The sequence below is a fragment of the Pogoniulus pusillus genome, chromosome 40 (assembly GCF_015220805.1).
Source record: "Pogoniulus pusillus isolate bPogPus1 chromosome 40, bPogPus1.pri, whole genome shotgun sequence".
Lineage (NCBI taxonomy): Eukaryota > Metazoa > Chordata > Aves > Piciformes > Lybiidae > Pogoniulus > Pogoniulus pusillus.
This window is the reverse complement of record NC_087303.1, coordinates 7,627,349-7,647,376: the sequence shown is the minus strand read 5'-3', so window position 1 is coordinate 7,647,376 and position 20,028 is coordinate 7,627,349. Positions and strand designations below refer to the sequence as shown.

At 50.5% G+C, this 20,028-nt stretch overlaps 3 protein-coding genes across 3 annotated transcripts; all 3 read right to left on the bottom strand.

Annotated features, from left to right (window-relative positions):
• Window positions 1-151: 151 nt before the first annotated feature.
• LOC135191594 (feather keratin Cos1-1/Cos1-3/Cos2-1-like) lies at window positions 152-772 on the bottom strand. Its single transcript, XM_064174023.1, has one exon. The coding sequence runs from the start codon at window positions 770-772 to the stop codon at window positions 464-466; it is 309 nt and encodes a 102-aa protein (XP_064030093.1). The 3' UTR covers window positions 152-463.
• Window positions 773-10,487: 9,715 nt separating this feature from the next.
• Window positions 10,488-11,842, bottom strand: LOC135191813 (keratin-associated protein 5-1-like). The gene is made up of 3 exons (XM_064174413.1): window positions 11,677-11,842; window positions 11,115-11,214; window positions 10,488-10,827 (listed from the first exon to the last, which is right to left on the bottom strand). Exons 1-3 carry the CDS (start codon window positions 11,840-11,842, stop codon window positions 10,488-10,490), a joined length of 606 nt encoding a protein of 201 aa, XP_064030483.1.
• Window positions 11,843-18,413: 6,571 nt separating this feature from the next.
• On the bottom strand, window positions 18,414-19,768 carry LOC135191812 (keratin-associated protein 5-1-like). The gene is made up of 3 exons (XM_064174412.1): window positions 19,603-19,768; window positions 19,041-19,140; window positions 18,414-18,753 (listed from the first exon to the last, which is right to left on the bottom strand). The coding sequence occupies exons 1-3, from the start codon at window positions 19,766-19,768 to the stop codon at window positions 18,414-18,416; spliced, it is 606 nt and encodes a 201-aa protein (XP_064030482.1).
• Window positions 19,769-20,028: the final 260 nt, after the last annotated feature.

Below are 20,028 nucleotides of genomic sequence, written 5' to 3'. Positions count from 1 at the left end.
TGACCATCAGTTCATTCCTGAAAACAGGAAATAAATTGACCATGTTGCCAAGTGACACAAACTCTTGCATGGAATCTCCCCATCCTCCACCTTTTACCCTGAGAGCACTGGAAGAGCTGCCAGAGAAGGAAGGATGACTCAGAGGCCCAGGTTTAGATGCAGCAGAGCTTTAATGAGTCTAGAGAAGAAAAGGAGATGGCTCATAGGGAGCACAGAGCTTCAGCCACTGAGATGGAGTGGACCTGGTGCAAGGTGTCCCATTTGCCTGGCCCACAGAGGAAGGGAGGCCAATGGGTCCCAGTAAGCTGACATTGGCATGGAAGAACAGCAAAGGGAAAAGAGAGATACAAGAGTGGAAGAAGGCAGGAATGGTCCAAAGATTAAAATACATTGTCTTGAAGCTGTATCCAGCACCATGTTCTCATCTCTTGGGAGCTCTCAACAGAGGCTGTTGCCAGCAGCTCTAGCAGGGCCGGCAGGGCCTGCAGCAGTAGCGGTTGGTGATGCAGGAGAGGTCAAAGCCCCCGGAGCTGATGGGCACTCCGTCACAGCTGAGGATGCTGCCAACAGCAGCAGAGGTGGAGGAGCCTATGGCAGTGTTCTGTGGGAAGGAGCTGAGGATGGGTCCAGGCAGGGTCACCACCACAGGGGAGGGCTCAATGACAACAGTGGAGTCCTGGCACCTCACACAGCAGGGCTCATTGCAGCTGTTGGCCAATGGGGTTGGGCCGCAGGGCTGGCAGCAGGGCTGGCATGGCTTGCAACAGGACATGTCTTGGGGGTGGAGGTCGACCTGGAAGAAAGGACATGGGGGAAGCAAAGAATGGAGGCACATGAGAAGCAGCACTGACTCCAAGTGTCAAGTCATTCATTCTCAGATCAGCATACACTGCCCAGCTCAAGCCTGGTGGTCACCTCAACTAAGCCCCAGTTTCTCTGTGCAGAAGACCTTCTGTCCCCATCCCTCTCAAAGGAGAAGGAACTCAAAGCCCATAGGTATCAACAGAATCACAAAGGTCACAAAGAGACCCAATGTTAAAGGAGAATCAGAGGCTTCAGACTCACCTGGTTCCCAAGAAGGTGGCAAGAGAAGTGGATGAGAGAGCAGAGAGCTGGGCTGCCTTTTATAGCAGTGCTGCAGTGCCTCAGGCCCAGTGGCACCTCTGAGCAGCTCATGACAAATGCAAACAATCTCAAATGATGGCATTGTCTGCGTCCTGGTTTCCTGCTCTGCTGCCTTTTCATTTCCTGCCTTCTGCCACATCCTTTCCCATTAGAAAACTGGAAGTGGTAGAGTGAGAGCCCCAAGGTTTTCTAGGGTAGACACACATCACTGTAGGCTGAAAACTCCTCTCAGGTGCAAGCATCATCCCATGCAGGCAGGTGATGTCAGCCTGGATCCTTCCTGAGGGCATGTTTGTGGCCACATTGTCAGGAAATGGGCACTGCTCTTGTATTTCTTATTCAGCTGCCCAAAGCTTGTTGCATAGTTCCACGCAGGGCTGCATAAGTAGAAGTGTTTCTATTTGTGCTTATGTGACCCTGGTTTGGCCTGTCAGAAAGGTGCTCAGATAACTGCAATGCAGCCTCTGTCTCCTGTGCCTTCAATTTCTTGCTTTATGTCCAGAGAGAAAGCCAAAGAAACCCCATCCTTCTATGCAGGCCTTGCCCTGTGTGGATCTCTGCAGAGCTGCTGGTGAATGAGGTGGGACCCAGGATCCTCATGTTCTTGTCAATATCTCTCAGCATTGTGTGGTGAGTGAGGGAGAAGACACAACGTCCCTGGAGGTGCTCAGAAAAAGACTGGATGGGGCACTTAGTGCTGTGGTCTGGTTGATTGGATAAGGCTGGGTGCTAGATTGGACTGGATGAGCTTGGAGGTGTCTTCCAACCTGCTTGATTCTATGATTCTATGAACCTTGCACCAGCTTGCCTAAAGGGACCAAGGTTCAGATGTTGCTCTGCTGTGAGATGTAGGATATATGAACAGACCCATTTTAGACATAACGCAGCTGAGGGCTGCCTTTTTCAGCTTGTTTAGCTTCCTGAGATCATTGCCAGGTGTGTGCTACAGGGAAGCTTCAACCAGAACCTACACCTCTTTCATGGGGGAGAAACTGTGAAGCTTAATTTGTGATGCTTGGCCCCAGCATCACTTCCCTCTCCAGCTCTAACACATCTGTGCCTGTATCTGCCCCTAGAGCCACCAATGATACATGTTTGCACCCTGACATTGGGGTCAGCTTCCCAGATTCAGCTCATGAATGTCATGGGTTGAGTTAAATCTGCTGCTGATAGTCAGTAGCATGCTGCTGCCATGCCAGCTACCAAAGGAAAGTGCTGCCTGGATGGCACCGTTTCAGGCCAGGAGCTACCCAGAACTGGACAGCAAAGGTGACTCTTACTCTTTTAGAGAGTGAGAATGAAAATACTGCAGACTGATTGGAAGTTTAGAGAGATTCTATTTACTAGTGCATATATGCAAAAGGCAACCAGGTAGAATCAGGCGGAACCAAGTAGAAATCAGGAAACCAGGTAGAACCATCTACAAGCTAAGCCAAGTCTGTCGGACTAAATCCATCTAGAATCCTCCCATTCCACCTTCAGCAGGCCTGACAGTAGGTCACAACTGCTTCCCCACCCCAGTATTAGACCTACAAGGCCTCAGCAGGTCGCATCACACAGCTCAAAATTCTCTGCCAGCCAGTAGCCATCTCCCCACACAAACCATGAGACAAGAAGAAAAGCTGCTTCTGCGTGGAAAAAGAGGTGAAGGCAGAGGAGGCAGGGGGGGAAGGAGAGCAACATCAGCCAGGCACTGCCGTTATGAGCTGTGATACTGGAAAATGGAACGGAATAACAACATTACAACATCCTGGGATGCCCAGATTCGTCCCCTGGGATGGGTCTTAGTCTCTGTAGTTTTCTTAGGAGACCCCGGGACCCCTCAAACTACGACACTGGAGCAAAGGATCATGGGTCTTGACGTTCAGATTGTAACATAAGAGGCTTCCTGTTCCCAGGTTGTGATGTTGATCTTTTCTGCTGGGTTGGATTCTGCACACTTGGGCGTGTGTCGTGGAGGGGATTTCTCTGTTCCTCCTCTGTTAGGGGGAGGTGAGAAATTAATCTGAGGCGGTTTTGATTTTTTATAAAATTATTTATTAAAATTAATATTTACAAATTTACACCACCCCCAGCCACTATGAAATCCAGGGTTCGTTTGCAAGTTTATGAAAATAGCTTGGGATATTTACAGGGGTTGATTATTAAGTGGAAATATCACATTATCAACAATTATTGACAGAGAGAAATATTTTCTTAGGCTTAATGCCTCTTAACAACTCTAGTGTTGGCCCAGCAAGGGCTGAAACTGTGTGTACTCTTTAGATAGAGACAACTTATATTACAAGAGAATTGAAGCTTACGTATGTGTGCTGTTCTTAAGTATTAATCATTAATCACCCTTCCGGGAATCTGCCTCAGCATGTGCCTCAGTCTCTGGGGACTTAATGGAGCTGGGGATTTGTCCCGGCTTGCAAGGGATGATAAAGCTTTCCCAGTCTCTGGGGTAAATTGAGTTTTCTCTAACCTTCACTCCTGGGGTGATCTCTGTCTCGGTGCTGCAGCTTCTGGATGCTGTGCGTGTCCAGGGATGGTCAGCTGGCAGGTTTTCCCGATGCAAGAGAAGGATTTGCCCGTGTAGCTTCTGGCACAGTCGGGCAGCTAGCAGGCTGCGTTTGCAGGTTTGCAGACCATCTGGAGAGGGGTCTGCTGGCTCTGGGTCTTTCCAGAATTACAGAATAGCTGGCAAGCAATATCTATGCCGTGCTGCAGGGAGATTTAACTCCATAGCTGAATCAAGATAGTTCTAGGCTTTAGGCAGGGGGTCTCAGCTCCCCATATATGTATGGTGCAGGCATGAATATGCTCTGCTTCTCAGAGGGCTTGCAGATAGCTTGGCTGCACCTTGAGATCAATGCATGAGGTCTAAGCCTCTGCAGTGCTTGCAGGTGAGCAAGGCCTGATCCTGTGTCTAGGCCAATGCAAGTGGGTCAGGGCAGCAGGGTGCTGCTGTGGATCAGAGCTGAGTCTATATGCTCTAAGCTCTGAACTGGTAAACAGTCTGGATCGTCTGATCGGACTGAACTGGACTGACTGACCACGTGGTGCTGCTATGCACCCCTCTTTATAGGCTCTGGGGCGAGATTCGTGGCTCGTTGGACATCTAAAGTGACCAATTAGGCTGGCCATAAGCCAAACCTTGCCCCAATAGGCAGTAGAGACATGCCTGGACCCTCCCAATAGAAGATTACCTGAGCAGACACCAGGGGCACATGGGCTGGGCGTGTGTGTGTTACACAATTTGTTTGCTGCCTCGTGGGTCCTGGCAGAAGAACATGCCTGGGCATGTAGAGGCATAGAAATGCCTCAGTTTTGGGGCTACTGCCCCTCCACCACAGTGTGGGGAGTCATTTTATTGATGGCTTCTGCTTTTTGCTGCACGTTTCTGCAAACAGCCCAAGGTAACTGTGCTTTGCATCATTTCCAGTAAAACTCTTTAGCTCAACTCTTCATCGCAACCCAGATGGTTTCTGTATGTTACTTACCCTCCTGTCTGTGTGGGGGTAGAGGGGAGCTGGTTAGAGAGGGCTGTGTTAAGCCAGCTGCGCTGGTTTGAGGCTAATTGGAATATTTTAATGAGAGAAATTAGATCATTGGCTGTGAAAAGAAAATAATGATGAGGCCCGTATCATTCATTGGTCTGCTGCAAGGGATAAAAAGCTAAAATGTAAACAATCTTGCTCATTCTACTCTAATCACTTCCTCTTAGCTCCATTCTACTCCAATATTGCACCTCTGGTCTCAGCTAACAACTAACCCATGAGCTTTGCTGGCTTTTGGGGTTTTTTCCTCTCTGAGATAGAGAGGGAGAAAAAAGAAAGTAGCTTTGAGCCCTTCTGAGCAGTTTTTTTGTCCAGGAAGGAGTTTGGATTTCTGTATTCTTTCTAATTTGTATGTAATTGTAAATAATTGCAAATGTTACATACATGTACTTGTAAATTTTGCCATGCTGTAAATATAGCCTCATCTTATTTCCAAGCCATCTGAGCTAGTCTGGTAAACTTCAAATACTGGGGGGGGGGGGGAGGGGGGGGGAAGTTCCTAATCCACATCACCAGCACAGTCCATAGCTGGCACACAGAGTGGTGTTTGAAAGCACCTGTCTTAAGATAATTCATTTTGGCAGGAGACAAAAGGCTTGAGATAACAAGGAGTGAGATATCAAGAGAATTCATTTAAGTCTTGAAGCTTGTTAAGAGTTTAAAACACATTCTCAACCTGTTATATATTTGCTATGATTATGTAGCACTGACTAAGGGTGGCTGCAGTCGATGTGCTGGAGTCCTGTATGTGCTCCCTCTGGTGCTGTTTGTCACCTCAGGGGGAATGGCTTAGAGCTGTGCTGTTGCTGTGCTGTTGCTGGGCCAAGTTTTGTCCAGAGCAACACATGACGCTCCCAAGGATACCACTGAAAGATATGCCCTGATGCTGGAGAATCGAGTGGCAGCGTGTGGGAGTGGATGGGCAGGTGCCTGAGCCAGTAGTCAGCTCTGGTGCTCTGGAATTTCTCCCCTGAGCAAGTGCAAAATCCTGACCAGCTGGTTTGGAAGAAGTCTATTGTCAGCCTGAAAGTTCCTGAGAAACAGAAATCACTGTGATGTGTTTGGGCACAGCAGATACCTATCAAGTCCTTCTCATCACTGTCGAGAGTGCTCAGGGGCAAGAGAAGGTCTCTGGGCCTACAGAAAGACATGACATGGCAGCTTCACCGGAGAACCAGCCTGTGCCAGAATCAGCTGCCCCTCTATGGAAAAAGAAACACTTGAGGAAAGCACCTCCTCTGGCAAAGGATGAAGCCATCGTGGGAACAGGATGAATAGCCAGGGGTGGTCACTTGGTCTTTATCTCTGGCCTTGGAAGAAAGCCAGGGACAAACAGTGGATGAAATGAGTGGCAAGCCCCAGCAAGGCAAGGGAGGTCTCTCTTCCTCTGTACAGGCCTGCATTATGGCTGTGAAGGAACTGTCCTGGGAGGTCGAGAGAACTGAGGAGAACCTGTTCTAGTCCCCACTTACACGGTCCCATGTCTCACCCACTAGGAGCAGGCATTTCCCTGTTCAAGGGAGAGAATCTGGGAGATACCATGGTGCACCCTTGTCTTGGGTTCTAATGCAAGTTCCCAGAGACTCTAATAAATTTGATAGACCAAATAACAATTTGTAGGGTGCCCTCCCCTCTTCCCCCTTCTTTCCCAAAGGAAGGGATTAGAGATAGGGAGAGAGAGAGGTAAGCACACCCGAAGAAATCAATCTCACTCGACTTGGAAGTTAAAAGGAAAAACTTTAACAATAACTTAGGCATTGGAGGTAGGGAAGTTTACAAAGGCTAGGGAAGGGATAGTAGCAAAATACAAAAAAGTATAAATACAACCCGAGCTGTGTGATGGTGGCTTTGGCTGCCTCATGGTATGCTGGTATGCAGGCAGAGGTGTGTAGAGTGTGGTGTGTGGCGAGAGAGAGAGAGAGAGAGAGAGAAAGAGAGAAAGAGAGAGAGGGAGAGAGGGAGAGAGGGAGAGAGGGAGAGAGGGAGAGAGGGAGAGAGGAACAGGAAGCCCCTCTCCTTTATAGGACAGGAAGTGGGGGGGAGTGGGCTAACCATCACCTGGTGGTGTGACCTAGCCCTGGGGAGGGGTCAAGACCCCTCAGGTCAGGTTCAGGGTTACTCCCCCTGGAGTGTTAACCCTATACAACCCTGTGGTTTTACTTGAGTGATCATGGGGAGGACATGAGGAAGTGGGATGGAAAACACACTCCAGTCCTGGCAGCACGAATCTGTGAAGTACAAAGGAATTCTCCCCCAAAGAATAACACCTCAGTTTGTAGTGGAAAGTCACCCAAAAAGAGCAGACGAGATGATCCTCCAGAAGGGATTCCCAAAGAATCTTCATAAGGTGCAAGTGATTCCAGTCAGAACTAGAAGGAACCTGAGTCCAACTAGGTGGAGGAGAGGGACAGCTGGGTTTATTGGCCTATACAGAACCGACGGCTTGGCAAGCTGAACCCTGAGTATAAGACTTTAGTAGATATAGGGACACACTGCACTCTGATGCCATCAAACTACAAAAGGTGAAACCCATCTGTGTTTCTGGCATGACAGGGGCCCCCAACAGCTGAGTGTGTTAGAAGCAAAGCATGGGAATACACATCACAGTTTGCTTTCCCTTGGAGGGGTGGAAGGAGTGTGCTAGTTTGAGCCTAGCTAGAATGTTTTGGTGAGAAGGATTAGATTACAGGAAAACAATGGTGCTGTCTACTTCACTAATAGGCTTGCTGAGATGTATAGGAACAAGAAATGAAAACACAGATAACCACTCTCACTTGGGCTGCTGGCTCAGCTGCATCTTACTCTCTAACCTCACCCTCTGTTTTTTTTTTTTTCCTTTGGCTAATCCACTTTGCTTCCTAACCCCCTGGCTGAACCTCCATTCTTCCCTGGGACTGGGTAAAGTTGAGAGGGGTAGGGGGAAGGCGAAGGGGTGGTTGAGAGCCCCTCTCAGGGACTCAGTTTTCTGGGAGGGGAGTTGTGTTTCTGTATTACCTTTTACCTTGTATATTTCTGTCTGTAACTGTATATACCGTAAATATCTGCTTGTACACTGTACTAGCTGTAAATATAAGCTTCATTCATATTTCCAGAGCCGACGGAGTCTAGTCTGGGTGATTTCCAAAGGGGGGGGGGGGGGGGAGGGGGGGGCGGGGAACACCCAAACCATCACAAAGGAGTCACTGGAATCAGGTGCCCCAGGGGTGGAAATACAGCCCCACAATTTGGACTGGTTACGGACTGATCCAGACCATACTGGAACACGGTGGAGCTCCAGAGCATCTGCAGAGAGAAGGCTTCTGTATACTCTGTACAAAATGAGCGATCTCATTTTGAGTCAGAGTGGGCAGTGACTCTATGCTGTGTGTTGTGTGATGTTAATTGGTGCTGGGCACGATGCAGATGTAATAGAACAAGAGGTGAAGAATGTCATGGTTGAGATGAATCTGCTGCTGATATTCAGTACCATGATGCTGTCATGCCAGCTTCAAAATGCAAATGCTGCAGAGCAAAGTACTAGAAAGAAAAGCCTGGATGAGGCATCTGGTGCCATGGTCTAGTTGACTGGATAGGGCTGGGGGATAGGTTGGACTGGATGATCTTGGAGGTCTCTTCCAACCTGCTTGATTCTATGATACTATAGGGCTTGAAGTTCAGCTTGTAACATGAAGAGGCTTCCTGTTACGATTTCCGCTTCCAGAGCCCTTTTATTTGGGAATGTTGTTTTCCACCAGGCTGGCTGTGTGTGCTTGGGTGAGGGGAAAGAGTTTTGTTGATGGCTTCTGCTGCTGCCTCTCCATTTTGCTACACTTTCCTGCAAACAGCTTAAGCTAATTGTGCATTGTATCACTTCTAGTAAAACTCTTCAGCTAACTCCACTCTTTATCTCAATGCAGAGGGGCTCTTTGTATTACCTTCCCTTCCATCTCTGTAGGGAAAGAGGGGGTCTTGTGAGAGTGGACTGTGTTTACTCAGATCAATGAAGCTATCTGGTGATGACTAAACCTTTGTTATTGTTGTGAGACCTCATTCTGACCTTGATTCATTGGCTGACAGATTTGCCTTTCCTCGGAAGCACACTGTTGCAGAACGGACCCCCTCTTGTGAGACATTACTGCTCCTGTGGGTTTAATCTTCGAGCCAAAATGGCCTGAGGAAGCAAAATCCCTTCAGAGCTGTACATCTGGGCAGCAGCCAAACCTCAGCATGTGAACGACTCATCATCCCAAGACTGCATAAGGAGGTAAAGCAGATGAGATGCAACAGCTTCATGAGGTGTGGGAGATTGCAGACATTGGAAAGAATGAAATCCCACAAGGGAGAGCAGCAGGGCTCAGAGCCCCAAAGACCAGTTTCAGAAAATCTTCTCATTATCTTCTTTAACCTGTCAAGAGCAGCAGGTTAGGGCTAGCTGAACTAGAGAGAACTGCATCAGACTTTCCTATTTTTAGGGCAGCCTTAAATTCAAAATGATTGGTTTTTGGATTGCACATTCAGAGCAGGCTCAAAGTGGGTGACCATGGAGGTGACTCTTTGCAGTCTGCAGATGAAATTTGGTTTAATAATTAGAAGATTCCTTAGGCAAAATGTTAAGTAGCTGCTCTTGCAAAAAGACATTTGAGAGGAGAGCTGGTATCTGATGATGGAGCAGCTTGAGAGGCCCAGAACTGCTGCCTCAGTCTTGGGGAAGACAAAGTGTCACAGAGCAGCCATGGACCTTTGGGTACTTGGTGCTCTTCTGCAGCTCGAGTGGCCCATGGAGCTGTGGGGTTCAAAGGCACTGGAAACTGTATTTTGTACCGGATACAAGTCTCACTGGTGAATGACCTATGGAGAGCATCTGGGCTCTGACTCAAGGACAGTACGAGGTTGCTCTTTCATCTGCTCTGTGCATGTGGTGCTGCCCATGAACTCTGATGGGGTAAACGGAAGGGAAGTGAAGAGGGAGATGTGACTGCGCAACTATTGCCTCAGCATCCCCACTGCAAACATGCTTTAGAGACATCATCGATTTGAACTTCCCCACTCAGTAGACATTCACCCAGAGTTAGAGGAGATCCATTCTGCAACAGCCACAGGGAATGCTGACCTCATCCATTGACCAGCTGCAGTCATTACCTCAGCAACCAAGAGCAGCAGTAGTTAGATTCCCCATCCAAACAACATGCTCCAAGGACCAATGCTCACGGCTCATCTGGGAAGAGTGGTTAACAAGGCTGCAAGACTGATGGCCATTGTCTCTGGAGTAGCCAGGAATGTCTTGCTCAGCTCCAACAAAGAACACAAGGGCAACACAGTGCACTGAATCCTACCTTTTCTAACTCTGCAAACAAAAAAGGATCCTCCTTTGCACCCAACAGAACCCTCTCCAAGACCAGCTTTTCCTCTGAGCACAATGGAAGGGACACCAGAGAAAGAAGGAGGACTCAGAGGCCAAAGCTTGGATGCAGCACAACTTTAATGGGCCCAGAGAAGAAAAGGAGGTGCACCGGGGGCAGCCACTTAGATGGTGTTGGGGTGGGACTGGTGCAGGGTGCCCCCCTGCCTGCCCTGCTGAGGAAGGGAGACAAACAGGTCCCTGCAGGCTGGCACTGGGAGAGAGCAACAGCAAAGTGAAGGGAGAGAGAGGAGAGTGGAAGAAGCAGATGTAGACATTGGCCACACTTGCAGACAGCACAGGCTGACCACTGCCTGCCAGCCTTTGCAGGAGGAGTCAGGGATGGAGAAGAAATCCAAACACAGTGGTCCAAAGCTCAATCCAATGGTCCAGCGTCATGGTCTGAGGTATTGGAAGCTCTTGCCACGGCTTTGCCAGCAGCTCTAGCAGGGCCTGCAGCAGTAGCGGTTGGTAATGCAGGAGAGGTCAAAGCCCCCGGAGCTGATGGGCACTCCATCACAGCTGAGGATGCTGCCAACAGCAGCAGAGGTGGAGGAGCCTATGGCAGTGTTCTGTGGGAAGGAGCTGAGGATGGGTCCGGGCAGGGTCACCACCACAGGGGAGGGCTGGATGACAACGGTGGAGCTCTGGCACTGCCTGCAGCAGGGCTCATTGCAGCTGCTGGCCAGTGGGGTTGGGCCACAGGGCTGGCAGCAGGGCTCACAGGGCCTGCAGCTTTGGCACTTCTCAGGGCAGGACATGGTTTTGGGTCTGAAGGCGCACCTGTGAGAGAGGGCCATGGAAGCTCAGCATGGGGAACCCTCGCAAGCAGCGCTGCGCCAAGCACAGCGGAGACAGGTTCCCTCCTGCACCAGCATAACCTGCTCTCCTCAGAGCCCATGAGACACCTCAGAGACATCCCAGCCTCTCTCTGATGAGGACCTTCCCTCCCTTCCTTGCTCCCAGGACAAGCAGCTCCCAGCCCACTGCTAGCAGAGCCCCCATCAGATGAGATTCCATCAAGGAGAGACCTGATGTTGGAGGAGGAGCGGCACAGGCTTCAGACTCACCTGGTTGTCGAGGAGAAAGAGGCGAGAGAACGGATGAGAGCGCAGAGAGCTGGGCTGCCTTTTATAGCAGTGCTGCAGTGCCTCAGGCGCAGAGGCAGCTCTGTGGAAGGAGGAATTCTCTGAGCAGCTCATGACAAATGCAAACCGTCCCAGCTGATGGGGCAGGCTGTGTCCTGCTTTCCTGCTCTGCTGCTGCTTCATTTCCTGCCTTCTGCCACATTCTTTCCATTAGCAAGTCTGCTCTCAGTGCTCAGGTGGGACCCCCAGGGCTGTGCAGGGCAGACGCGCGTCACTGTAGGCAGAAGACTCAGCTGCAGCGCTGGTGGCATTGCATGCAGGCAGGTGATGTGTGTCTGGGTCATGCCTGAGGGCTTGCTTGTGGCCAGGAAATGGGCACCGCTCTCGTGTTCCTCGTCCAGCTGCCCAAGGCTTGTTGCATGGTTGCATGCAGGCCTGCATGAGCAGATGTGTGTCTGTGCTTGTGTGCCCCTCATGGAGGCATGTGTAGGTCGTAACAGGGGGACTGCTACTGTGCTGCACCTATCAACAGGTTCACACTGACGTAAGGAATGGTGCTTGGCATGAGACGTAGAGGTAAGTAGGGGTCTGCAGCAGTAGCGGTTGGTAATGCAGGAGAGGTCAAAGCCCCCAGAGCTGATGGGCACTTCACTACAGCTGAGGATGCTGCCAACATGAGGATGCTGTGGTGTCGTCTCCAGCATCAGCATCAGGCCCACCAAAGCTCTGCAGACCCAAGAGGTCACCCCTCCCCGACACAGCTGTAGGGATTGCCCACCACACCTAAGACCTCTCCTGCCACTCGCACCCATGTGTTGTGAAGGGCAGTGTCAGACGGATGGAGCCAGGATGGAGCCAGGCTCTTCTCAGTGATGCGTAGTGATAGGACAAGGGGCAATGGTGCAGGCCGGGGCAGAGGAGGTTCCATGTGACTATAAGGAAAAACCTTTTCACTGCGAGGATGACAAAACAGCAGGCTGCCCAGAGTGGTTGTGGAGTCTCCTTCTCTGGAGCCGTTCAAAACCACCTGGATGCATTGATGTGTGACTTACTCTAGGTGATCCTGCTCTGGCAGGGCCGTTGGGCTGGATGAGCTTTCGAGGTCCCTTTCAATCCCTAACATCCTGTGATTCTGTGATAACCAAGGAAACAGCAGTGTTAGAAAACCACTCACTTGGCACGTTGCTAGTCTTGTTTGACTGCTTTGTAAACATGCTCAGATACACAATCCTCCAATTTCATAGTCTCCTCTTATGCTAGAGCTTAATCTCAAGAAGTTAGCTAAAGTTCTACCTCACCATGTGAAAGGGAACTCGAGGTTACCAGTCTCTTCAAGTATTCCTTGTTGTGACTGGTTTTGAGACAGAGAGCTTGTTGTACATATCATCCTTAACCGCAAACACTGAACCTTTGCTGTTGAAGTAAGGTCCTGGAGATTGAATGAGTACTTGATCCAGACACTTGTAGAAGTACATTTTGGGGCTCAAAAGAAAGTAACTTTGTACCTCAAGAATGAAATGTACAAAGCAGAGTTACAGTGTTGATGATCTGAGCTTGAAAGCTATAAAGAGGCCTTTGGGATGAGAGTCCTGGGTCCCACCAGTCCCTGAGGAGATGTTGCCTGTGCCTGGCCCTACTTCCATCTAGTCAGTATCTATAGACAGAGTGGATACAAGTGGGCTTGAAGTGGGCCTTCTCCACTCTGAGGATGCAGACCTCATGCCTAAGCAGACAAAATCATCATGGAGGCCCATCTTGATGGGGAATGATATGGTTTAAGATTGTCATGATACATAAGATACTGTAACCTCCCAGCACCTTTCTGTTGCCTGACAGTGGACAGCATGTTCCTTTGCCTACTACATAAATTTTCAGGTGCCCAATAACTCTTTGACAAGGTGACCTGGAATTTGGAGGCAGTGGTTCTACTGCAGATACACCTGCTTGAGAGGGTGGCTCAAACACCTTCTGACTTAGAGGGCTGTGAAAAGCCCAGATGCTGCCATGCTGCTCAGGCAAAGATCTGCAAGTGCTGAAAAACCCAGCCCAGGCCTTAGGCAGCCTGTGGCACAGGAAAGATTGCAACTTGATTCCTTTTCTTGGGCTGAGCACCAGTCTGTCATCTCTCTAAAGAGCCTCCCTGGGTCAGCAGTGTGGAGATAGAAGCAGATCTGTCTGGAGCAAGTCAAAGAGGTTTTCTTCACTTTCCACAGTGTGTTTTGGAGGATGACTTAAGCTAGCAGACGAAGGAGAAGACAGGAACCAACTCAGTATTTCCAGGAACTCTGGGCAACGTGCAAAAGGGAAGGGAAGACACAGTCCTATTTTTTTCTAGCAACTTGGTGGGACTTGCAGATTTAGTGAGACGTCATTCAGCATGGCAAGGACTGGAGCAGGAACAGCTGCTGACTCAGGCCGCTCAGATGCCACTGTGGATGGATAAATCCTTGAGTAGACTCATGGAGGCTATCCTCGGGGCTGTGTGTAGAGAGCTTCCAGGTGCTCCTCTATGTGTGGGATGCCAATCTGCACAACAGCATCACCTGTCTCTCTGCTGGGCCCACATTGGTACCCAAAGCATACAGCTTCACACAGAAAGAGTGGCTGTGTGTATGTTCCCTGTGGAGTGTTTCCCTTCTCCACACTGTTTGTGCATAGGTCTGACCTCAGCTTCTCTAGAAATGGTCTGATGAAGTTGTGCTGAGGTTGAGTCTGTCCTCCCACCCTCTGCAACAAAGACAGATGTCATTCACAGCATGCACTGGTGTGACTTTTTTGCCTGAATTCAGGCTTGGGGAAAGAGCAAAATAGTCCAATGAAACTGTGCCAGGAGCTGAGGGGGAATTATTGAAGGATGCCACATGAACCATACCAGACTCTGTCAAACCCGCTAAGCTGAAACTAACTGTGCCATGGGAATGAGTACAGAAAAGCTGCGTCTGACTGCTTTGTGCTGCCCTTCTCTCTGCAGCCTTCTCTGAAGCACACTGTTGTGAAGGGACCCCTTTTCGTGAGACAGGACTACTCTTGTGGGTTTATCTCCCAGCCAAAGTGGCCTGAGGAAGAAAAATCCTTCTGAACTGTGCACCTGGGCGTCAGCCAAACCTCAGCATGTGAACAGACTCCTCAGTCCTGAGAGTGGGTAAGATGTTCTCTTCAACTGTATTCCCACCCATGCCCTAAGCTATTCCTCGGCTTTTCATGTTTTTCAACTATCTCAGAGAATTACAATTGCATTGCTTGATGGAATCTCTGTGCCTCAGTCTCCTGACAGAATGCAGCTGTCCACTCCAGTCCTAGGAAGGAGCTTGTCCCTCAGTGTAGAGTCATGCACTGTCCATCTGTTGGAGCAAGAAGATGATGTTGGAGAGCAGCTGTGTTGGATGCTAACAAAAGCAGGCATGGTGCCTGCAAAGAAGTTTTAGCTGAGTTCTTTCTGAAGGAGTAGAAATGTTCGTTAGCAGTGATGTCTTCTGGAGTGACAGACAGAGCTTAGTTTTTGTAACCAAACTGGGGTGTGTCATAAAGAGAGACGGAAGAGGGAGAAACCCAGGGAGGCAAAAAGGCACCTGAAGAACAGAGATGTCCTTTGCTTGTGAGGGATGGGACTGTGGATGGTCAGAGAAGTACAGACAAAAAGCCTGCACTGACCTGCTCAGTTAACATGATCATAGCTTCAGTGCTGCCTAGTCTGCACTTGCATCTGGAAAGCTGGATGCATGTTGTGTCTGCAGAGAGCTCAGAGGATGATTCTTCTACATGGCTGTTTGCAGGATCAGATCCCCCGCCAGGGTGTCCTCTATGAAGGTGTTAAATGGGACCAAAATGACCCACTGACAGAGTAGGAAAAAACAGAGAGGGGGTGCTTCAGGCAAGAGAAGAACAAATATTTTTTCTTCTTTGCTTTCTTCACCTCCCCTGCTGAGTCAGTCCCAGAAGCTCTTCCCTGGGGGCTGGAAGGTGGTTTTCTGACTCTCACACACAAAGAGGAGTGTTGATCTTAGTGTGCACCTCCGCTGAGTGTAAATTCCACTGTGCAAAATTGCTGCCTGCTGCCTCCTGCCAGGCTGTCCCCAGAGGGAATCTGCTTTGTGCCACAATTCTCGGTTTTCCCACTGCCCAGAGACTCCAGAGAACAGCATCTAGTGCCTGGACCATGTGTGCTGGTACCAGGACACCTCCCGCAGGTTGAGGGTCCCAAGGAGCCAGTATGAGAATATTCCATCCCACTTTCAATTCCCTCTTATCTGGCATGACTCCTGTGTCCTCGAGTCTACACTCAGGGACTGCACCTTCCTTCCACCCAACCTCGCACTTTAGTCAGCAGAGCTTAGTGTGGGGAAAAGTACCCTGCCCTGATGGCACGGATCTGCCCTCCATTGTGTCGCTGTGGATGTGAGGTTTGTTGGAGGACAGGTTCCCCCTGAAACAAGCCTCTGGTGTCCTATGCAGGGTGAAGAGACGGAGATGCCCTAACACTGATGAATCACCCAGTGCCACTGCTTTCAGGTCTCCAAAAGGAAGAAGTGAGGCCTTGGCCTCTGGGCACAGGAAGAAGGTGCCCACTCCCAGGGTGGTGAGTATTGACAGTGCCCAGAAGAGCAGACAGGAGGAGAGTGAGGGGAGTATCCCCTGATCCATGGGACTCTCTACATGCCTCAGGCTTTATTCAAGCTCAGTGATGCCTTCAGAGCTTTCTCTTCTGGACCTAGGAGATGGTTTCTTACAGGTGACAAGTCTGGAAGTCATTACCAGCTCTGAGAATGGAGGTCAAAGAAATTGTGAAGTATCACTGAAAGGCATTCCTAAGTCCCTGCAACAGGCTCATGGAGCACTGTGTGCCGCTTACATTATTTTATGCACCAAGCAGACCATGGACACGCAACACATGCCAGGGTTCAGAAATTTCAAAAGGTCAACATCCCAGAAGAAATGCTCAAGTCTCACTGCAAATCACTCCTAAACACTGGCATTAAGAGTGAAGCCACAGGTTGCTTGCACAGGCTCAGGGGAGGTGGGATCCTGGAGCAAGCCATGATTAGGAAGAGAAGCACTGGGGCTGTGCAGAGTCCAAGTTGCTGTGGGGATGATGTGTGCTCTGCTGTCACCTGCCCAGTCACCCTCCATCTCTAAATTATGAGAGGATGACCAGAACGTGTGGATATGCTGGTGTGATGTTCAGGAAGCAAATGTTCTTGTGGCCCTTAGGGCCTGCAGAGCTGGGCTTACGCGGGCCCTGACAAAAGGGAAGATGGTGCCACTGCCTCAAGACCTTCATCATCCCACTTTACAATTTAGTGGCCAGGAAGCAGATGAAAACTGTCACAAGCGAGTGTCGAGACAGAATTTAGAATTTGCCCAGATTTCACCTTTTCCTCTGCAGAAGTCAGTCTCCAGTGCTCCAGGAGGTCACCATTCTGCCTTCACATGAACTCTTGGCCCCTGATATACCAAGAAGGAGAGCATCTAGGCCTTGCCCGGTGCTCAAGGACTGTATGAGGATCGTCTCTTATCTGCAAGTGTCCATGAGTGCTGGCCACGGATGTGTCCTGGAGGGTGGCAAAGCCCCTGAAAGGTCCCCATGTCATGTAAGTTGCAGTGTCTCACATTTTAAGCCAGAAGCATCGTAAAACCAAAACAATCTTCTAGTCCCATGAGAAGTTTCCTCCCTAGGGAAGATAAAAGGTAAACATTGGCCTTGTTTTCCAGTTTTCGGCCTTGGTTCTCATGCACACTGACCACCTGCTGATGGGCCGAGCTTTGGGTGGTCCTACAGGTTGTTTTGGTAAGAACTGTCCAATTATACAGGTTAATGATAACTTTGTACCAATCTGTAAAAATATCGTAAAAACTGTCAGAACTGGTGAGCACAGCTCTTTTGGACATTATAAATGGTGTGTCTGCTTGGATCGGTGTGCGCTGCTGCTACTGTACCTTGCGGGCCACCAACCTACCAGCTACCAAGCCAGCTGCCTGCCCGCGGCCCGTTCCGACCGTTCGGCCTACTCCAGCACGCTCGCCTGCTTCGGCCTCAGCCCGGCGAAAGACTGCTGACACCCAATCCTCAGAGGCCGAGGGCCTGCTTGGGCCCGATCCTGGCTGGAGAAAAGGGACAACGCCCTAGTGGTGCGCCAAAACCCTGCTAAGCTGCTGACTGTGAGTAGACTGATGAACTCTTAAAAATCAAGACTGAACAACTCCAAAGACTCAAAGAACTCTTTAAAGAATCATAGACTCTCTTTTATTTACCATTTTTCTGAAATGTTACTCTAGCCTCATCAAATAATTCACGTGGGTAACTCGGTTCTCGGGAAGGGGATCTTCACATTTCAGCAATAAATCACTTGGTCTCTGCAAGCCAGCCTCACGTGTTCTCCCCATGAATTTCTCGTGAAACTGCGTTCCACAACAGGATGCTAGATGGGTAAGAGAAAAAGGAGATGAGACTGTGGATTTCTACAGGAATTCTTGAATCTCCATCCTGTTCCAACCACTTCTGGAGACTTCCTCTATTGGAAGATCTTCCCCCAGCAAGTATCCATCCAGAGCTGGAGGAGATGTTACACAAGAGCCACAGGGATCGCTAGGCTCATTTATTACCTAGCTGCAGACATGAGCTCTGCAGACAAGGTCAGCACAAGTTTGGCTCCAAGGTTCAGTGCTGAAGGCTCATGTGGGAAGAGATGCAGCAAGACTAAAAGAGTGATGCCCGTTGGCTCTGGAGTAGCCAGGAATGTCTTGCTCAGCTCCAACAAAGAGCACAACGCAGTGCAGTGAATCTTCCCATCTCTCCCTCTGGCAGAAAGAAGGATTCTCTTTTGCAGCCAACAGAACCCTCTCCAAGACCAGCTTTTTCCCCATAGCAATCTGCAGGGGTCACCACAGAAGGAAAGAGGACTCTGAGGCCAAAGCTTGGATGCAGCACAACTTTAATGGGCCCAGAGAAGAAAAGGAGGTGCACCGGGGGCAGCCACTTAGATGGTGTTGGGGTGGGACTGGTGCAGGGTGCCCCCCTGCCTGCCCTGCTGAGGAAGGGAGACAAACAGGTCCCTGCAGGCTGGCACTGGGAGAGAGCAACAGCAAAGTGAAGGGAGAGAGAGGAGAGTGGAAGAAGCAGATGTAGACATTGGCCACACTTGCAGACAGCACAGGCTGACCACTGCCTGCCAGCCTTTGCAGGAGGAGTCAGGGATGGAGAAGAAATCCAAACACAGTGGTCCAAAGCTCAATCCAATGGTCCAGCGTCATGGTCTGAGGTGTTGGAAGCTTTTGCCAGCCGCTCTAGCAGGGCCTGCAGCAGTAGCGGTTGGTAATGCAGGAGAGGTCAAAGCCCCCGGAGCTGATGGGCACTCCATCACAGCTGAGGATGCTGCCAACAGCAGCAGAGGTGGAGGAGCCTATGGCAGTGTTCTGTGGGAAGGAGCTGAGGATGGGTCCGGGCAGGGTCACCACCACAGGGGAGGGCTGGATGACAACGGTGGAGCTCTGGCACTGCCTGCAGCAGGGCTCATTGCAGCTGCTGGCCAGTGGGGTTGGGCCACAGGGCTGGCAGCAGGGCTCACAGGGCCTGCAGCTTTGGCACTTCTCAGGGCAGGACATGGTTTTGGGTCTGAAGGCGCACCTGTGAGAGAGGGCCATGGAAGCTCAGCATGGGGAACCCTCGCAAGCAGCGCTGCGCCAAGCACAGCGGAGACAGGTTCCCTCCTGCACCAGCATAACCTGCTCTCCTCAGAGCCCATGAGACACCTCAGAGACATCCCAGCCTCTCTCTGATGAGGACCTTCCCTCCCTTCCTTGCTCCCAGGACAAGCAGCTCCCAGCCCACTGCTAGCAGAGCCCCCATCAGATGAGATTCCATCAAGGAGAGACCTGATGTTGGAGGAGGAGCGGCACAGGCTTCAGACTCACCTGGTTGTCGAGGAGAAAGAGGCGAGAGAACGGATGAGAGCGCAGAGAGCTGGGCTGCCTTTTATAGCAGTGCTGCAGTGCCTCAGGCGCAGAGGCAGCTCTGTGGAAGGAGGAATTCTCTGAGCAGCTCATGACAAATGCAAACCGTCCCAGCTGATGGGGCAGGCTGTGTCCTGCTTTCCTGCTCTGCTGCTGCTTCATTTCCTGCCTTCTGCCACATTCTTTCCATTAGCAAGTCTGCTCTCAGTGCTCAGGTGGGACCCCCAGGGCTGTGCAGGGCAGACGCGCGTCACTGTAGGCAGAAGACTCAGCTGCAGCGCTGGTGGCATTGCATGCAGGCAGGTGATGTGTGTCTGGGTCATGCCTGAGGGCTTGCTTGTGGCCAGGAAATGGGCACCGCTCTCGTGTTCCTCGTCCAGCTGCCCAAGGCTTGTTGCATGGTTGCATGCAGGCCTGCATGAGCAGATGTGTGTCTGTGCTTGTGTGCCCCTCATGGAGGCATGTGTAGGTCGTAACAGGGGGACTGCTACTGTGCTGCACCTATCAACAGGTTCACACTGACGTAAGGAATGGTGCTTGGCATGAGACGTAGAGGTAAGTAGGGGTCTGCAGCAGTAGCGGTTGGTAATGCAGGAGAGGTCAAAGCCCCCAGAGCTGATGGGCACTTCACTACAGCTGAGGATGCTGCCAACATGAGGATGCTGTGGTGTCGTCTCCAGCATCAGCATCAGGCCCACCAAAGCTCTGCAGACCCAAGAGGTCACCCCTCCCCGACACAGCTGTAGGGATTGCCCACCACACCTAAGACCTCTCCTGCCACTCGCACCCATGTGTTGTGAAGGGCAGTGTCAGACGGATGGAGCCAGGATGGAGCCAGGCTCTTCTCAGTGATGCGTAGTGATAGGACAAGGGGCAATGGTGCAGGCCGGGGCAGAGGAGGTTCCATGTGACTATAAGGAAAAACCTTTTCACTGCGAGGATGACAAAA